Consider the following 19,287-nt stretch of genomic DNA (forward strand, 5'->3'; position numbering starts at 1 on the left):
AAGGTAGGGTCTCTGGGGTCCAGTGAAGGGTTCTTATTGTTAGGGTTCAAGCTAGACTAATGGCCAAAAGTAGCCCAAGAGTCAGATGTCTTGCGCAAGCAAGCAATGGCAAAGGCAATATTGTTATAAATAAGGTTTATTATAAACCCATAGACTTATAATGGGAGTATAGGGATAGGTTACTGTTAAGCAGAAAACATGTGCAGTTCCTTCTGGGGCCACTGCAAAAGATTTAGGCTTACAGATGTTGGCAGTAAACCCACTTCGTAGCTGTCTGTACCACACAGATTCACCTGGTAGCTGTGGCTGAGCAGTCAGGCCCCTCTCAAGAAAAGTTAGGCAGTATGTGGAGTATACAAAATAGACAAGGCAACTCAGCCCAGGGTGCCTAAACCCCCTCCCACACGCCCTGTGGTACCCAGACAGAATGGCACCACTTTGGAGGGCCTCTGTGCAGAAGCCCGCCAAAAGTGGAACAAAGGGCTCAACCTTTGGTTTAGTGACCAACACAGACGCCATTTTAAAAACCGAGTTCTGGCAGAAAATACCAACCGATAGATTTATTTAAGACAAATAAACCGGCGGTATGTTAGAGACTAACGAGAAAAAGTATTAACCTCCAACAATGGGAAGAATCCAATAGAGTTATATTCGGGGTCGAATATAACAAGTAGTTTCCACTGCCACCAGCCAAAACTCGACGAAGGGGGATGGGAGAGTGCAACCTCGAATAACAGACCCAGGGGTAATCGAATTACCCCTACCAGTACGTCCACAATAGGATGGTTTGTACTAGTTCTGTTAGTAAATGTAGGTCTAGTAAAGCCAATGGTGACTTTACATGCCCTGGGAGACAGTAGTCAGTCCCAGGGTGTGGAGTCTATGGTGGGGGTCCTCTAGGACGCCCCGGTGTAACTGCACGGAGGGTAGGTTGTAACACCCATAGCAAAACATATGAGACCCTATGGAGTAAAAGACCCCATAGCCCATAGAACACATTGACATTGAAAGGAATTAACCACATTCATGTCCAAGAGTGGGAGAAAAGAGTCTCATTCTTGGCAGGATGGAAAAAAACAAACTCCAGAAATCCAGTAAAGCTGCTGGGGGACTCACTAGGTTAGGAAATTCAGCCTAAACAGAGAATTCTCCCTAACACTTACCGCTCATACTACAATTCTCTCCCAGACTTGGCAGAATAAAGGAAGATGGTCCGATGTTGCTTTTCCCAATGAAAGTCACAATTCTCGATTCCTAGGGGTTGCAGGTTCGAGCTGATCTCCGGTCAGTGTCTTTCACTGTTGTAAGGACTCTTGGTCAAAGAATGCAGAAAAAATCTCAATCTAGCAGCCCTCTCAGGACTGGACTCAAGTCAGGTAAGCTATTTCAGATGGTGGTCACTGCAGCAGGGCAATGCAAAAGGACTCAGCAGCCGCAGTCAGACTTTCCCTCCTATCTCGGGTCCCATTGATGCTAGGGTGTCAACACTGCGCAGGACAAAATCCCATAGGGCCAGCTAAAGAGCCGCCCATGCTGAAACTCGGTACGGCGATGCCAGACAGCACGGTAGCCCAAAAACCAAGCTGGTCAGCCATAGAACTCTTACAGGGCACTTCCGAAGGCTTCATTTGGCAGGGCACCGAGCAGACGTTGGGAATGGATGGTGCCTCCATTCCAAGGGTTATAGCTCCTTCGTAGGACTACTAAAGATCACAAGCAAGACAGGGCTCTTCCAGGACAGCAGCAGATGTTGGTTGCCAGGCCTCCTTCAATCAGTTCTCAGGTTGCTTCGCAAGTTTCACAGCTGGCCAGGATCCATGTCTCCTTCAGGTTTCTCCAGGATCTCTGAAGAATGGATGCCGGTGTCCTCTTCTTATCCTAAAAGTCAAGCTGAAACTCCCAATAGCCAATAACAGCACTAGCCCACATACACACCGCAGCAATGGTTTAATAAGGACCACTGGTGGGAACATTCATGCATACCACTCAGACACACTGAAACCAGTTTGTGGATTGGGGTCAGACAGACCCAGCCCACATCCTACCAGCAAACACACACAGCCCTCCAGTAGCCCGCCAAAAGCTTCTGCTTTCCCGGGCACTGTTAGTCCTTATAAGGATTTACGTGACCTCTCAGGCCAGGAAGAAGGATAAAGAACAAGATGACAAAAGGACAGGCGAAAAACCATGTGGCACTGCCATGTTTGGACCCTAGACACAGTTAGGAGGCAAAAGCGGTAAACACAGTAAAGCTAAGACGAAAATCCCCAGAAAGTGGGGAAAAGTCACTGCTGCCTCCACCCTATCCTTTAAGCACACCTAGAGTAATCGAAAATCCTCCGAGTGTTAGTCTAGGGCAAAACAAAAATGCACCCCTTTCTACTGCAGTGTAAGCTGCTTTGTACAATGATACAAAGTTACCACAAGTGATAGAAAAGTAACCAAAAGTAGTAACACAGTAACACAACTAAAGGAAACAAGGTTTCCCAGTAAGGATAGCGTGAAGGACATATCAGTTTACCCATAACATATGAGTAAAGGCTAGTGTAGTGAAGCTTAGGACTTCACTGCACTGTGAATAGTATAGGTCAGATTAAAAAATAAAAGCAAAAAGTTTTGGGGTTCCATAAAGGTTGAAGGAAAGGTGCTGTAAAGAGAAATTGTTCCTAACAGTCACTGAAGATAGTTTTCCTGCATTCCTTCTTGTGCCCTGGGACCAGCTGCATTGGTGTTTTCTTTGTTTATCACCCGAATCAAGAGTAACAGCTCCTGTTGCAAACTGGACCTGCATCTGCACGTGCAGCACCTGTCCACTTTGAAGCTGAACAGAGGGCCAGAAATCAAATTTCAGACCAGCCAAGTTTGGACCAATATCGTTCTAGCGGCAGTGAGTACTGAAGTCTCTTACCGGTGGCCCCTTGTTCAACCATAGCACTTCTACGCATAGGGAAACCCTTGTGGTCCTTTGTTTGGCTTGGGTAGCCTCTGCTTCCTAAAGTCCTCCGAAAGTTGAAATAGCTTTGTTCATCACAGCAGATACTCTCTTGACTCTTGTAACCAATTTTCACCCTTCAGAATTCTGTCCCTCACTTTTCCAGCTTCCTAAAAAGGTACTTTGTGACTTTTACGCACAACCAAGTGCTTTAAAGCGCCCACCTATATTGAGCACAAGGCTCCATTCATCGTAAGGATGGACCTATAAAGTTAGGGTTTTCACTTCTGAAGTTCGTCTATGCTCTGAAAGTTCTGCGCCTATTCCTTAGCAGGTATTGGGGGAGTTATTAACTTGATCGTATTAACTCCAGTAATTGTGTATATTTTACATAGTATGTTGCTTGTATGGTATTTTGAAATTGCTTTTCATTATTCATTTGTGTGATTCTTGGGCCTAATCAATAATATATTTTGGTATACTTCTAATTGTAAGTTTTGGTGTTTCACTGTGTGTGCTCATTGAAGACCTCTAATCACCCTCACTCCTCCCGAGATTTAGCCTTGACTACTCTCCAAGCTACCATGAATTGGTCTGGCTATCTTCCCAGAAGTGTCCCATGTTTCATTAACAAGGGTGGCCTCCTCAACATCTATCCATCAGCCCTGAGTTTAGAAATCCATTCTAATAGTGAGCAGGTGCAGTCAATCTAGCTCATGTTGCCTAAGCCGCCCCCACTTGTCAATCACTGCTAAACTGTTGATGCCTTCCAGTTTTTTTTATCAAACATTTTTTATTGCTTTAAGCAACAATCACAAAAAAAACAAAATAAAGACATGCATCCTACAAACAGTAGATATATAACTTGAGCATGGCTACCATCACAAGAGTCCTACATGCGCACACATCATTATACTGCTCAATCACCTCCTTTTTTATGTCAGGAGCTACTAAGTCCTTTGTTCCTTCCATCTCTCCCACACTTTGGAGGCCTTGGCGGGGCAGCCTCTTGCATTGTAAATCCTATGCTCAACCATTGCACATGCGTCCATATCGGCAGCCCATTGATCCAATGTTGGATAGTCTGGGGCCCCTAATTTTGCGCAATGTTCCGTTTTATCAGTCCGACTGCCTTGGATAGGAACAATCCTTCCCACATAGCAGTGATGTTTTCATCGGGTATCCCCAGTAATAGCACTCTCGGGTCTAGCGGTATGGTGCGGGCCAGACCCTGGTTAATTTGTTGCAGCACCCATTCCAGAAGCCTTGGATCCGGGGGCATCCCCACAAAATCTGTATAAAGGTTCCTTCCTCCTCAGCACATCAGAGGCAATTCGGGTTTGAGACCCTTTTCCAACCATACAACAAGTTCTAGGATAATATATTCGATGCAAGATTTTTAATGGTGCCTTCCAGTGTTGCTGCCCTTTTTGCCTACTTAAGTAGCCCTGCAGCCTCTTTTCCTTTGCAGATGCTGAGCAGGTGCAAGTGGAACTATGTCATGTGGCCTAAGCACCACCCACCTTCTTATCCCTGCCTCTTCCTTTCTGCCTTTAACTCTTAGATCAAGGGCGGCTCTCGCCCAGGCATCTGAAGTGATGAGCAGATGAAGAAAAGGGCAATTCCTGTTTGGACCTGTTTGGGCTGGGTGGACCAAGGCCCTGAAACCCTGCTCAGACAACAGGTAAGCAGGTGCCAACATGCATTTTCTCTCTCCATCCCCACAGGCCGTCACCACCCTCACCAAGCAACGCCAACATCAACAGCATCACCCCATCTGTAAGGCATGGATACTGCAATGCACAAACCTCAATCACGTCAGCCTCAAGCCCAACAGCATCCCCTCACCATCCACAAAACGTAAGTTGATACTTGCACATGTCCAATCAGCTATCATCTATGCAGTATATATCACCAACCTCATCAATACACACAACCTTGACGCCATCTTCATCACTGAGACCACACCCACCTGCACCCACATCCTTGACGTCCGTGTCCCTGACAGCTACAGGATCCAATATAGAGACCGGCTGAACAGGACTGGCGGAGGCCTCAGAGTCATCCACAAGTGCTCATGGCCCTGCACCAGACTTGACAGTGACAATATTGGCTCTTTTGAAGTCCACTCCTGCCACTTCCCACTCTCCCTGACAGACACTGTCACCTTCCATCTTATCTAAAGACCAATCAAAACCAACATTGACTTCATCAGAGACTTCACTGACCTCGTCACAACCATGTCCCTTATACAGGGCAATAACATCTTCATAGGAGAAGTAAACCTTCCAGGCAGCAAGGCCACCAAACTGATGAAATGAGCTCTCCTCTGCCTTCTCAACACCTGTAATGCTCACCTGGTATCCACAGGGACGTCACTAAGCCTGTTCTGACCTCTTACGACCTCGAACCCTTCCCTGGAGGCTATTCGACTGGAGACTGGGCCTGAAACACAGGATTGGTAGAGATTAACTCCCTAGTGTCTCTGTGTGCTTGAACTCCTTCTTCCCTGGGGTCCAACCCTTCCCTTTGATCCACAGCTCACCTTGTTTTCTTGGATAGTGTGCTCTCTGCCCTGCCTTCAGTGCAGGGGCATGTTGATTTATGCGGGCTTGTTGCTGCCTAGTTACTTCACTGACAAGAGTCCGACAGGTAAGTATAATGAGTCTTTTGAACAGTTCTCTAACTTTGTTCCTTTCCTTCCTTAGATGATGGCCGGCGTCTGGGGATGGCGGCGTACTGCTGAGATGAGTAGCGCTGAACATTAGTGAGAGCATCATGTGCGATGCACCCCTTTCGTGTTTGCATTGAACTGAGTTATTTTTCTGTGTCTTTTAGGTGCCGTGACGTTTTCAGCGTGGATGCCGGTTATGAAGAACAAATGCGGTGGGTAAGCGTGGTATGCGGCACCTCTAGATGTTTCCACGCTAACCTGGAGTGTCTTTTCCCTCTTGCAGATGGATGAGAAGTTCCGGAGACAGAGTTCCCCCAGAGCGGCTGGGATTCAGGTAAGTGTTTGAAGTTCGTACAGTATTTAAAAATAAGCGAAGATTTGCAGAATGCTTACTAATGCCTTTTTTCTGTTCTTTTCCCTTTTCCTTAGGAAGCGGCGTGCCGGGATGGGAATGACACCGCCGAAGATGCCCGCAGAACAGAAGGAGCGATGACTGATGGGCAGAAGCGCCTCAAGGTAAGGCTGTTCCTAACGGTGTTCTTGTTCTTGCAGGAGCTGAGCGCAGAAGAAAGATGCAGGCCTACTGGATACCGATCAGAACACGGTGAGTGTCACGCTGCAGGTGCAGAAAACGCAAAGCATGTTTCTCAGCCTGGGTGTGGCTTAAATAGTCTCTGGGTGTCCCTGGTGCCTCTGGGCTGAACCACACCCAAAAGACTAGACCACACAGGCAGTTCTGGGAACCGAAATATGTGGGGGCATCCATCTTGTCCCCATCAATGCAGTACAAGTCCAATCCCCAATGTTATCCTATGGGAGTGAGTGAGTCTGGTGCCACAAGCGCCAAGTCTGACTCTAAGTGGGTCTTTGGAGGGATGGAGAGGCCCTTGAGGGCCATGTAGGTGATCATGGCCTGGCTCCAGCCTGACATCTTGGAGGGCTGTGGACATGAGGGGCAGGAATCATGACAACTCCCTCAGCCTCACACAGCACACAAAAGGCCCAGGGCACAAGAAAGATAACATCCTCAACCTAAATAAACCTTAATGTCTTTCAACAACTTCCCAGTGGAAACATTCATGGAAGACCACGCCAACCTCCACCTCACATGGACTGAACATCCCCCAACCGAACTGTGACTCTCTACTAGAAGCACTGATCACTACGCTGTCAGCCTCCGTCGACCGGCATGCACCTCTCAAATAACGCACCTTCAAACTGAAACTGTCAGCCTTGGTACACGCAAGAACTCAACCTGAGCAAAGCAGTCTTCAGGAATCAAGAGAAAACCTGGTGCCACTGCAGGCCACCAAACTAATGAATAAAGCTCTCCTCTGCCTTCTCAACACCGTCAGCCTCACACGGCACACAAAAGGCCCTAGTCACAAGAAAGATGACATTCTCAACCTATTCTTCACTACACCACCTTCCCTCCACTACAGCATTTCTCTCCCGCTTGAGTGGTCTGACCACCGGGTCATGCCTTTCAACATCCTGCACACCACCAAAGTTACGCCCTCCCAGAAGAAACCCATCAGATACACCTTCAGGTCTTTGAAGAATTTCCTTGTGGCTACACTCAGGGAAGACCTCACCAACCATTACCTCACATGGAATGAACACCCCCAACCAAACTGATACTCTCTACTTGAAGCAATGAAGGCTACCCTGTCAGCCTCCATCGACCGGCACGCACCTCTGAAACAACAAACCTTAAAACTTAAACTGTCAGCTTTGGTACATGCAAGAACTCAACCTCAGCAAAAGAGTCATCAGGAATCAAGAGAAAACTCGGCGCCACTCCAGGAACACCTCCGACCTGGCGAAGTTCATGGAACTCCATGCAACCAGCCGACAACTAATCTATGCATCCAAGGTCTCCAGGAGGTCAACAACTAAAGCAGAGCACTCTTTAAAGTGGTAAAGCAGTATGTTAACATCCTACCCAAACCTTCCATACAAAACTCCATCATAAAATCCACCAGCATCAGCACCATCTTCATCGAAGAAATCAGAAAGATTCGCAAGCAGATAGACCTGGAACACACCTGGGCAGCCCATTAAAGCTACATTATATACAGACAACATCCTTCCAGCATCCATCCTCAAGACCCTCCTGCAGTAACTCTCCTTCGTTTCCTAGAGAACATGAACAGTTTCCTAACCCAAGGCACCTTCCATTGACAGGACAAATCCTCCCTCCACTAAAGAAACCCACTCTGGACCCAAAAACTTATGTAACTATCGCCCCATTACCCATCTTCCGTTCCTAGGTATGATAATTGAGAAAGAGGTATCCGTGCAACTGCAGCAACACATCAACACCAACAATCTCCTCCAAACCCAAAAATCTGGCTTCAGACCCAGATTCAGCATGGAGACAGCAACCATACTGGTGGTCGACAACGCCCACAACATCTTTGAAGAAGGCCTCCCCTGCCGCCTGATTCTACTTGTTCCCTCGGCTGCTTTTGAAACAGTGGACCAACAGGTGCTCACAGACATCCTGCATCGGTGCATGGAGATCAGCGACCTTGTCCTATGCTGGTTCAAGTCCTACCTTGCCTACAATCAGCAGTTAATTTGGATGGATCGCAAATGCTACCCATCACCTATGGAGTCCTGCAGGGTTCCATCCTCTCCCCCGTGTTCTTCAATCTACATATTGAGCCACTGCGAGCCCTCCTAGCCACACACCACATCCACATCTACCAATAAGCCAACTGTACGCAGCTCTACCTCAAGGTTGACTCCATCAAGTACATCCACAGACTCAAAATCTGCCTCTCGATCAGTCTTGGATGTCCAGTGCATAATTGATATATGATATGGCATTTATAACACACCTATGCACAAGTGTTTCAAGGCACGATGGGGCAAGGGTGGGGGAACAAGGGGAAGACAGAGACAATGATCTTACTAGGGCAGGTGACATTGAGATCGCTCAAGTGCAGGTGAAGGGGAAAAGTGCAGGGGGCAGGGGGAGAGGGCAGTGCAGTACATGAGAATGACAGTAAAATAAATAGAATAAATAAAAGCAATAAGTAAAACGTGCAGCCAGCTGGAGGCAAGTGCAAGGGTAAGTGCAGACATCAGTTGTCAAGTTCTGATAGGGGGCTGTAGGCATACAGAAAAACAGTCCCCAAGTGCGGCGGATGCCAGAGAGGCAGTGCATGGGTGCAGCTGGCAGGGGGTGGGACCTGGACCGAAGATCAGAGGATAGCCAGGTGACCAGTGCAATTTCAGTTTCAGCAAGCAGTTTAGCAGGGGAGAGGAGGAGAGAAAGCAGAAGCAAAGAAGAAGGTTTTGAGGTGCTTCCAGAACTGGAGATGATTCTCCTCAAGTTTCAGGGAGGCAGGGGGGCTGTTCCAGAGGGAGTCGACAGACAAAGAAAGGGATCTACCACTAACTCCTGCTTGGAGAAATGACTGACAATGAGGGATTTGTAGACAGATGAGCAAAGAGCTCAAGAAGGAACATATTTAGGAAGAGAGTTGAAGGCAATGAGGCCGCAGCCCCCGGAAGGCCTTGTGGACAATGCAGAGGGTTATGAACTTAATCCTCGCAGCCACTGGGAGACAGTGCAGAGATTTCAGTCCTGGAAAGATACGATCCCTGAGCTTGAGGCCAAGTACAAGTCTCTGTCCTGTTCTGGATGATTTGCAGAGGGCGGAACTCAACACCTCAATGACTGAATTTCTACTCCTCACCAACAATACTGAACAAACAGACATACAATTCACACCCAAGCTCACCTCTTCTGCCAAGACCCTCAGGTTCTACATTGACACACTCCTCAGAAAACTCAGACAGCTTGGTATCAGCCCTCCCTCCTGTGGAAAGTCATGCCATTCCTCCTTCATGACAGCTTTATATCCACCATTCAAGCACTGGTCCTATCCCAGCTGGATAGGGTCAATGCTCTCCTCAAAGGCCTCCTATCCTTCTCCCATGTGCCCCTGAGAAGTGTCCTACATAGGGCCACAAGCCCTCATCGACCTTTACTTGCTCCCACTGCATGCATGAATCACCTTTAGTTTTGTTGCATCATCTATAAGGCAGTCTCATTGAAGTCACCCAACTACCTCGCTGAGAATCTCAGCATCTCCGGCGGACAGACCACCACCAGAAGCCCGGACACATGCAGGCTTGAAATTCTCCACTGTAATAAGGAAAGTACCATAAACCAAGCCTTCTCTGCGTATGCCCCAATACTATGGACCATCTGCCCCTGCAGCCTCAGACTCGCCGTCACTCTCCTACAATTTAGAAAATAACTCAAGCCCCACCTCTTCAAGGTGTCTCTCCTCCTCAACACCTAGGCCATCATGCCACCGCTTGCAACACCTGAAACACTAGATACCATCAACCCGCTCCTCCCCATCACCCTCTACAGCTGTAGCCCTCTGTATCCTACTCCCCACTCTATATCTGTTCTGTTGTTACCTCTGAAAAGTGCTCTGTTAAACATCCATTTTGTTGTATGCCTCTGTAAAGTGTCCCGTTGCTTCTCGAAGCTAGGTCTTCACTCAATTACTACAGTAATAATAATAATAACACCTCACAACATGGGACAGCGCATGTTTACATGACATGAGGAATGAAGGGAGGAAAAGAAGGACACTGAATAATTAATGTCCTATTTAAATATCCACACGTATGTGAAGTACACAAATAATACATTATGCAAACATGCCACTCACCTGATGTGGCCAAATATGTATCCATTCCTCCAATGCCCACAACCTCCTCACTTGTAATGATGCCACTTATCACATATTTGATTTTGTTGAGCTCCTCCATCTGGGGTGATCCGCTACCTGTTACCTGAGCTGAACTCAGATTCCTACTTAACTGATCCTTTGTGCTCCTGGAAAGATCACCAATGCACTTAGAGACCTCCTTGGAAGTGTTAGATTCAGCTCCACGGGCATTCATTGTATCAGTCACCTCCTGCCACAGGTGAATGTGTTCCATAACTGAGAGGGCACTTCCTGCCTAAGAATACAGCTCCCCGTGATGCTCATCCACAAAGTCGATGAGAATGACCAGCTTCTTATCTGTGACTCTTTTTCATCTTGTTGGCCCTTTTCCCCTCCCTTTAGCTTGTTCCTTTTGTTTAGTTTGACCTTTTTATTGCATAGTACCCTTTGGTATAGGTCGGCCCTTTTATTGTTTTGCCGCCTTGTATTGATTTTGACTCTTCTGTACTTTTGTGCATTTTGTTTGAGTTGGGCCCTTCTCCTGCTGTTGCCCTTTTTCTTTCTGTCGCTCTGTCTGACACATGTTGCTCTCCTTGAGCCTAATTGTGCATGCAATGTCGTTCGCACCATTTCATTGCATCTTTGAAACCCTGTGTTTGTGTGACGAAAATACAAAGCACTCGGCATATACACCCATTGCGATAGGGCTGCGAAATTGTCATCTGTGCATGCACCCCCTTTTCTAATCGATATGCGATTATGCTGTACATGCATAGTGCATGTTGCATGATGTGTGTAACTCACAGGGTCCTTCCCTCCACTATACTCAGGCTGTTGCCTCGTAGTGATTCTTATACCAAATGTACCTTTCTTGTGCTCCTGCCTTACCTCTCCGGTTTTCTCTTCCTGCCTCATTTGCCTTCTCTGCATGTCAACTCCTGCTGCCTAGTAGCACAGTCTGTCGTCTCCTGGTGATGTTATGTGTACCATTTCACCAGCACTCCCCTGTTCTAACTTGGATGCCTCATGTGGACAACCATCAAAGATCCTCTGTTCAGGTACTCTCAGAAACCACTATCACCCCTTTACCTCTGTAATGGCTACCCCATCATCTCACACCACCGAGTTATTGAGGCTGAGGGCTGTCAACTTCTCAGTTAATGAAGTTGACATTCTGAGTGACAAGGTCCTGCGAAATTATGTTTGTCTTGAGTGCTGACAAGCAACCTGGAGCCACAGCTCATCAAAAGATCTGGGATGAGAACGCAGAGGTGGTGGCAGTCTGTGATGTTGAGAACTTCAAGAAGCACTGGGATGAAAAGAGGATCCAGAGCCAGAAGAAAGCAAGGACAGCCATTGAGTTGATATGATATGATTTGGCATTTATAAAGCACCTGTACACAAGTGTTTCTAGGTGTGACAAGACGAGGACGGGGAAACAAGGGAGGACAAAATAACAATCTTACTAGGCCTTGTGTCATTCAGATCATGCACGTGCGGGGAAGAGGGAAGGGGAGACGTGCCAGCGGGGAGGTGAAGGGGGAAGTGCAGTTATGGACACACTGTGGAGTTGCATTCTCGTAACACTGTTGCAAGTCCAGAACCTGGAGAAGGTGAATCCAGCACTTCATGCCATAGTCCTTGAACTGCAGGCCCAGGTCCAAGGTACAGGCAGCTGCACAACGAATTGTTACAATGTTATGGATGAGATGGCATGATGAGAGTGAGTGAATACCTCTACCACTAACTGGATGTAGTCAAACAAAGTACTTGTGAAATTGTTCATTGCCAGACTGTAACAAGGATAGGGGACACATGGGCCTAGAGAACAAATACTCAACTAGTGGGAGCATGCTCCGAGAGCTGCCGAAGGAATGTGTCCATGTAATTCTCAAAACACCTGTGTGCATGTGATATTCTTCATTTATATAAACCTGAGGTTGTGTGATGCTCACAAAGACTGTAGTTTTGAAGGACGCATCCTCGTATTATCTTCTCCCAGTACACCTATTTGATGCAGCATGAGGCATGCATGTGAGGGATGGTGGCCATGGGGTGCTCTGAGAAGTGAATGTGAAAGGAGTGTAGGCTGGGACAAGAGAATTATCAGAATGGTAGGCACCACTGATGTTAGAAAATGTTCATTAAACAAATCTTCTAGCTTTATGGTATCTTGGAGGAGCACCAAAGAATGTAGCCCAAAGCACTTTGGGCATATGTACTGAATAAAGAAAATGTACATTCACATTAGTTAACCTTTAATACAACGAATATGAACATGATTGAACTCCAAATCATGGCCTTTGGTCAGATCTGTTGTAATCCATATTATATGTCCAGAGAAAAAAAGACTCATTTATTTCAGATTCTTCTGCCAGTCTGTTTCGGACATCAATCTGTCATCAAGGCAGTTTTTCTATACTATATCAGAAAAAAGGAGTGCAAACATACAGTTGCAAACATGTACCCATACGCCAAACAACATATACAAAACAAACAACAGGGACAACACAAAAACGGAGCATGAATGATTAATGTTTCATTTTAAGGAAAATACCAATAAATCCCTACGTACACAGTTTTGATTACCTGTGTCCAAAGTGTTTTCATCATATCTAAGGCTAAAAACAAACACATCTCTCAATGCCTGTAATATATAGTGGTCACTAAAGCAAAACATACAAATTATAATCATAACAAACCGCCATATATATAAGAAACGTATACGAAAACACCCGAACAACTGTATTACATTTCCTCCTGACAAATACAGCACATCATGCTTGTTCATCTTGTAGAGCGTTTTGGATTAAAACGCTATATAAATTCAATTGAATACAAAAATACAAATCTACGTTGTGACGTGCAGATACAACTTCCCCACGATGCGTGAGAAGCTGTACTTGTCATGATAGTGATGTAGATAATTGCAAAATGATAAAGGGGAGAGATCTAAATATGACTAGACTCACCTACCTAGATGCTGTGACCTTAAGTTGCAAAGAGCAGTATTGTGGGCAGGGTTACCTGTTGGTATCCACATATTCATAACACCTGCAGCAAAGAACTGTGCCTGAGGTTCCCTACAGTGACGTCACGCGCATGATTGCTTCACAAACATGATGACTTCATGGGCAATGTTACATCACATACAACCATGAACTGTATACAAACAATAAAACACAATAATTTACGGTTGAGAAACAAGTATGCAAATTGGACTAAACATTCTGAAGAGTAACTACCATGGAGGTTATGTCCTTATATTCTGATGAATGTCCTTATAAACAGAATTACTTGATAGTGTTGCTACATTTCTGAACAACCATGGCGAAAACCATGCTCACATGTTACTGTGAGGACATCACATACGTGATGAAGCCACAGATGGGCGACAACACATGATGTGACGTCACTATGCAGTGACAAACTACAGAAGCTGAAAATAAACAGGGACATTATGTTATACACACGTAAGAACAAAGTGGATATAAATATAGAGTAACATCTCTTATAATTCATCTGAATATAACACCATCATCTATTACAAACCATATCGATAGGGGATCTACCCATACTGTTATCTCAATTGTAAAACTCCATGCCAATATGTGTGATGCCAATTGTAACACTGCACATTAATTTTCTTTGTTGTATGTTTGACCTATGTTCGTCCAATCGCAATTTACACGGACGTGTAGATTGGCCCACATAGTAGGTACCACATGGGCACTTAATTGCAAAAATCGCATTCTTTGCGTCACATGTTGAGTAACAAACATGTTTTATCATCAAGGCAACTGTAGTGCCTTGATGATAAAACTGAAATTAGCCTAGCACATGCAGGGGAAATACCGGTTCTCCTAATCTGTAATATTGGCGTCCGTATTCACCAATCAGTCCCTAAAATTAAAGATATGAGTGTATGCAAATACTGGACGTTCCATGAACAAATGTTCTACCCTGAACTCACAAGTACTAATGTTTTAGTGTTTGTGGATAGCAGACTTAATCCTCGTACTGTTTCGAGTATTTAGATACATATACAAACAACGGTTTGTTTTTCTCTTTAGGTGTTTTTTGTAATAAATGAGCACGTTCCAAGGCCTTTACTTTAGCTGCGCATGTCCTCTTACTTATCAATTTCAAAATGTGTATACATTCATTATCATCACTCACAAGTCTCCGTATCCCCAGTAGTTGGCTGTAAGGAAGACTGTTCTCATGTGTGTATGAATTTAAGGAAGTTAATACTAGGTTCACCTATTTCTAAAGTAGAGCATGTGTGGCGATCCATGGCCACCTCAGGTAAGTGTGGGCTACACACAGTGAACTGATGCCCACTGGAATGTCCACATAATGCATTTGCATCAAAGTCAAAGAATGCACCAAGCCATATTCTTCTACAGGCAACAACACATTGCACGGAGTGTGCCCATGCCACACATATACAGCGACCTACAATGGGTGGGATCATGATGTAGTGGGTGTTCTGGGACCACAGGCACACGAATCATAAACTGCACAACCAACTTCCTGTGCTCAGTGATGTAAACATTGGTCATGGTGGCCATCCTCCCAGCATGAGTTCCCAGCATGAGTTCTCCTGGCCCCTCTTCTTGCAGCAGTCTTCCCTTATCTGTAAATAAACCACAGATCCATCAGTTCCAGAACCATCTCAGAACCACCACCCTACCACTGAAGCCTGGCAAATGCTTGCAATTGTCAAGTAAGCAAGAGTGGACCCCAGGTGGCTGATCAAGTTCTGCCACAATGTGACATGGTGGGTTTCCACCTTAATGATCCAGTGGCCATACATTTGCTACAATAGATGTTTGCCAATGACATCTCACAATGTAAGCAATCCGTCTCAGAGCCAAGTGCTGCAGAGGCAATGATACCATGAGTACTGTTATTTGGAAAGTTTGTAATCGCATTTCACATCACATCATTGTGTGTTGGAGTGACTCACACTTGCAAGACAAGATCCTCTTTCTTGTGTACTTGATGTTTGTATGGTGCGCACTTACATGATAGGACCTCCTACCGAATGTCTTTGTCTGGCGCTGGGCAGAGCTATTACCTCAAAGTCCCTTTTCCTAATCACAATAGTAACGGTATGACAGAACCCTTTTCAAAGAATGCTTATTGTTTGCTCCTCCCCATCATAGCCTGGAGTATATTGCACTTGACCAATCGAATGATCTTCCAGTTTTGCTTCCTCTCCTTTCAGATAGTGAACCATTGAGAGGTCAGCTGGGCTGATATCTTGTTCTCCCAAATGGTTGACCCCTCTGGATTGCTGAGTATTAGGCATCCCTAGAGTTTCAGCTACGCTGAAAACCAGGGTTGTGAGTGACTTCACATTGATATTCCTAGGACAGCAAAAAAGTGCGCTGGGAGTGAGCAACTAAATGCAACAGTGGCAGAGGTCAATGGGGATCACAATTCAACCTTGACTACAGGAAGACGTCCTGCTGTTGTCAGGCCTCCCAAAAGCCTGACCTGCTTATACTCTCAGTTAGACACAGTTACCATCTTCTCATTTGAAGGAGCTTTGGGCTCCACTAGACATCCACTGCCACCCCCATAGGGGAGCCATCCCCATAGCTGAAATACCACTCTCCCAGCTTCTGATTGCTAGAGGCACATTGCTTGGCATAGTATTATGGAAGTGTGTCATGTTTAGAATTTTGGAATTTGGTTAATAGCGTTCTCTGTCATTCCCCTGACACCATTCATTTAGTTGTGAGTGTGAGGCCCTTCTCATGCTGTGTTTGCTAGAGTGCTGGGTCAAACGTTGTTTGAGTCATTTTGGGGAGCCTTTTCTCTGAATCAACCTATATACTCCTTATGCTCCCACCTAAGATCTTTCAGGTTCTGTAGTAGCAATCAGGATCTTCTTGGGGGGACATATTGAATGTTGTGGATGGGGGTTTGAATCTGCACCTTTTTGGCACCTGGTTCTGTCCACTTCAATGTTTGCTTTTTCATCCCACCTGAAATGGAGGCCTAGGGATTTGCAGTTTGGTAGGCTTACCTGTTTGTCGATTTTGTTTGTGGCACCAGCCTCTGAGAATGGCGACTTTAGTGCAGATTTTCTTTTACTAGTGGCCATGGTTCATTGGTCATAGACCCTAGTGAGGGTGAGGGTCTTAATAGCTACCACCTGTGTTCCTGTTTCTTTGGGTATTACCCACCCTGGTGCTCAGTCGTCACGCTACAATCCTGGCAGACCTTTTTCAATCCCAACTGTTGTGCAGCCCTGCACTTAGAGTGCTGGCAATATGTCATTGCAGTGTCATTGAAGTGTTCTTGGATTTGTTTATTTGTGGTATTATCTCAATTAATTAAATAATTAGCTCTGGAAATATCATACCTGCTCCTTTCTTTCTCTCTTTCTCATCATGCATTCTTAGGGCACAGCTGGAATGGAGGATTAAAACCACAATAGCTGCATTGCAGAAAATACATTATATATCACCAGTAAGTGCTAGTTAGCACCCGAGAGCTATTTACTAGCTCTATGCAAAAGTCAGCAGGATAACAATGATTAGTAGCCACAAAGCAACAATTAATCTTTTGCCTCCATCCTTTCTGCATAGCATCACGAAAGAGGGACAACAGTCTTGTTAACCGTGTTGCTACAAGGAAAAGTAACCGCAGAGACACAACTACCCAATTGTCAAACCCCTGAAGAATTTCCCCCTAATGAATCATAATCCCTTTTTGTAATATGGGAAAGAAACATGTTGGGTCAGAATTGAGCATTTGAATTTTGCTCATCTTAAATATAATGTTTTACACTTGTCATATGTTTGAGCTTGTTATTGTATTTTTGTAGTATTTATGTCAAGTTGTGTTCTTCATGTTATATTGTTTACCCAACCATAATGAACTGTCTAGTGAGTAGGTAGCCTTGACTTTTGAATTGCAAATTTGATATTGTGTGTGTCTTTTGAGTTGTGTTAAAATACTTTCATTTTATGTATTTCTCTTTAAAAAAAGGTTTTTACAAGGAATTAATAGATGTTGACTAGCTTTAGGCTATGTCTAGTTAATTAAGACAGTTATTATCGAATGAGAAGTAGATGCTTAACGTGATTTTTGAATGCTTAGTCAAGCTCCCTTGTTCATTTTCCTTCCTTCCTGTTAGCTCTGCAGTGATGATTGGTTCCCAAGTGACCAGTATATTAGTTTGTTTTGTACTTTACAGTCCCAGGGATGATTGTTAGCTTCCTGTGTTTTCCCCTGGAGCTCCCCCTCTGTCATTTGGTTGCTTTTCCATCCCACCTGAAATGCAGCTCTAGGGACTGCAGTTTGGTGGGCCTAAATGCTTGTTGATTTTGTTTGAGGCACCAGCCAATGACAGTGGCAACTTTAGTGCAGACTTTCTTTAAGGGCGATGTTCTTTCACTAGTGGTCATGGGTCATTGGTCATAGACCTTAGTGAAGATGAGGGTTTTAAAAGCTACAGACTGTGTTCCTGTTTCTTTGGGTATTACCCACCCTGGTGCTCAGTCGGTCGTCACCCAACAGCCCTGGCAGATCTTTTTGAATCCCTTTGATTCCCCCTTCCAACTGTCGTGCAGCCCCGCACTTGGAGTGCTGGCAATATGTCATTGTAGTATTCTTGGATTTGCGTATTTGTGGTAGTATCTCAATTAATTAAATAATTAGCTGTGGAAATAGCATTGCAGTTGTAGAACATTTATGCTGCAGGCAGGGCCAAACCCATGCCAAACCCCTGTTTGTGGGGCTCTGTGAGTTTGGAGGTGGCCTAGGGTTGCTTTCCTTCCTGGTCCTGCCTCGGCCTTCAGTTATTGTCTGGGTTTGGTCTGTCCAAGGCTGGGGCCCTTGGCCAGCCTGAAGAAGACCTGTTGAATGGTCTGGATAAATGTCTGTCCATTCTGGCTTTTTGGGCCTCTCCTGTTGGTCTCTTTGAGGATTCTCCTACACACTTCCCTCTTTGTCATTGGATGGAGTTTGCTTGAGGCTAGCCATGGTATGGGCACTGCTCCAGTTGTGCAAGTGGAGTAATTAATGTGCAGTCCAAGTATGCGCCAGTCCAGCATTTGGATCAGCGGTATACTTCTTAGAGTAAGTGCTGAGTTGTGGAAGAGGGATGTGGAGGCAATGCTACTGCTGTGATTACTTACCCTTTGTGTTCATTACTCATAGTCCTACTCTTCCTCATCACAGTACTAACACACTCCTCCCCTCAGTGGTAAGATCTTCACAGTTTTTTGATATTGGCATTTGGATTATGGGATTGGTCATGTGCCTTTTCCCCCCAGGCTATGTGGTGGACGCACAAACATAAGGGAATTTAAGTCTTTCAGAATGTAGTCTGTCGGAAGTCTGAGTGCCTTTTTTATAGAACATGCACTGAGCCATGCAATCATTGTAGTCACCAGTTTACTGCTTCCATTTGCATATGGATTCACGGCGCAATCTGAGTGCGCTGGAAGCATTTTGTGGGTAAGGCACTACTGTTTTTCCCTTTCTCCATTTGGATTTTGTGCTAACTTTATTCTGTGAATCACATCACTGTGCAATACTTTTGTTCATCACAATATTAGCTTATTTATCAAAAGTACTAAACACAGTGGGATGTTCAGATTGTGATAAAAAAAAGAACATGTAATGACTGGTTTCTAAAATGATTCCTCTTTTTTTAATTAGTTTTAGGCAAACAATTGGAAAACCTCATTGAGTATAGCAAGTTTCTGAAAAGCAAGACACCAGCCCAAGAAGAACCCTTCTACAAACAGCTAAAGGTAACCTATTTGTATGTATGAATTTCTAAGTTATTGAACCAGAGGGAGAGCATTTCAATGCACACAAGGTCAAGAGCAATGGGCTAGACAATCCCTTTGCAGAGTGATTTACACCGTGTAAAATTAAAAATTGAGGACATTGTTTAGTACGTTGTTCAGGGGGAAGATATCAGTGGGAAGAGGGACTGAGGAAATGCA

The 19,287-nt window shown here is 45.1% G+C and overlaps 1 protein-coding gene across 1 annotated transcript in view; it reads left to right on the forward strand.

The window, feature by feature from the left end:
- The window catches only part of LOC138579912 (formin-I-like), a 1,210,893-nt gene that overhangs the window by 1,103,405 nt on the left and 88,201 nt on the right, over window positions 1-19,287 (forward strand). Inside the window, exon 15 of the mRNA XM_069650137.1 lies at window positions 18,995-19,089. Coding sequence (XP_069506238.1) covers window positions 18,995-19,089 — 95 coding nt within the window. The remainder of the gene's footprint in view (window positions 1-18,994; window positions 19,090-19,287) is intronic.

Source organism: Ambystoma mexicanum, chromosome 3p (genome assembly GCF_040938575.1).
Source record: "Ambystoma mexicanum isolate Mex_15411 chromosome 3p, UKY_AmexF1_1, whole genome shotgun sequence".
Lineage (NCBI taxonomy): Eukaryota > Metazoa > Chordata > Amphibia > Caudata > Ambystomatidae > Ambystoma > Ambystoma mexicanum.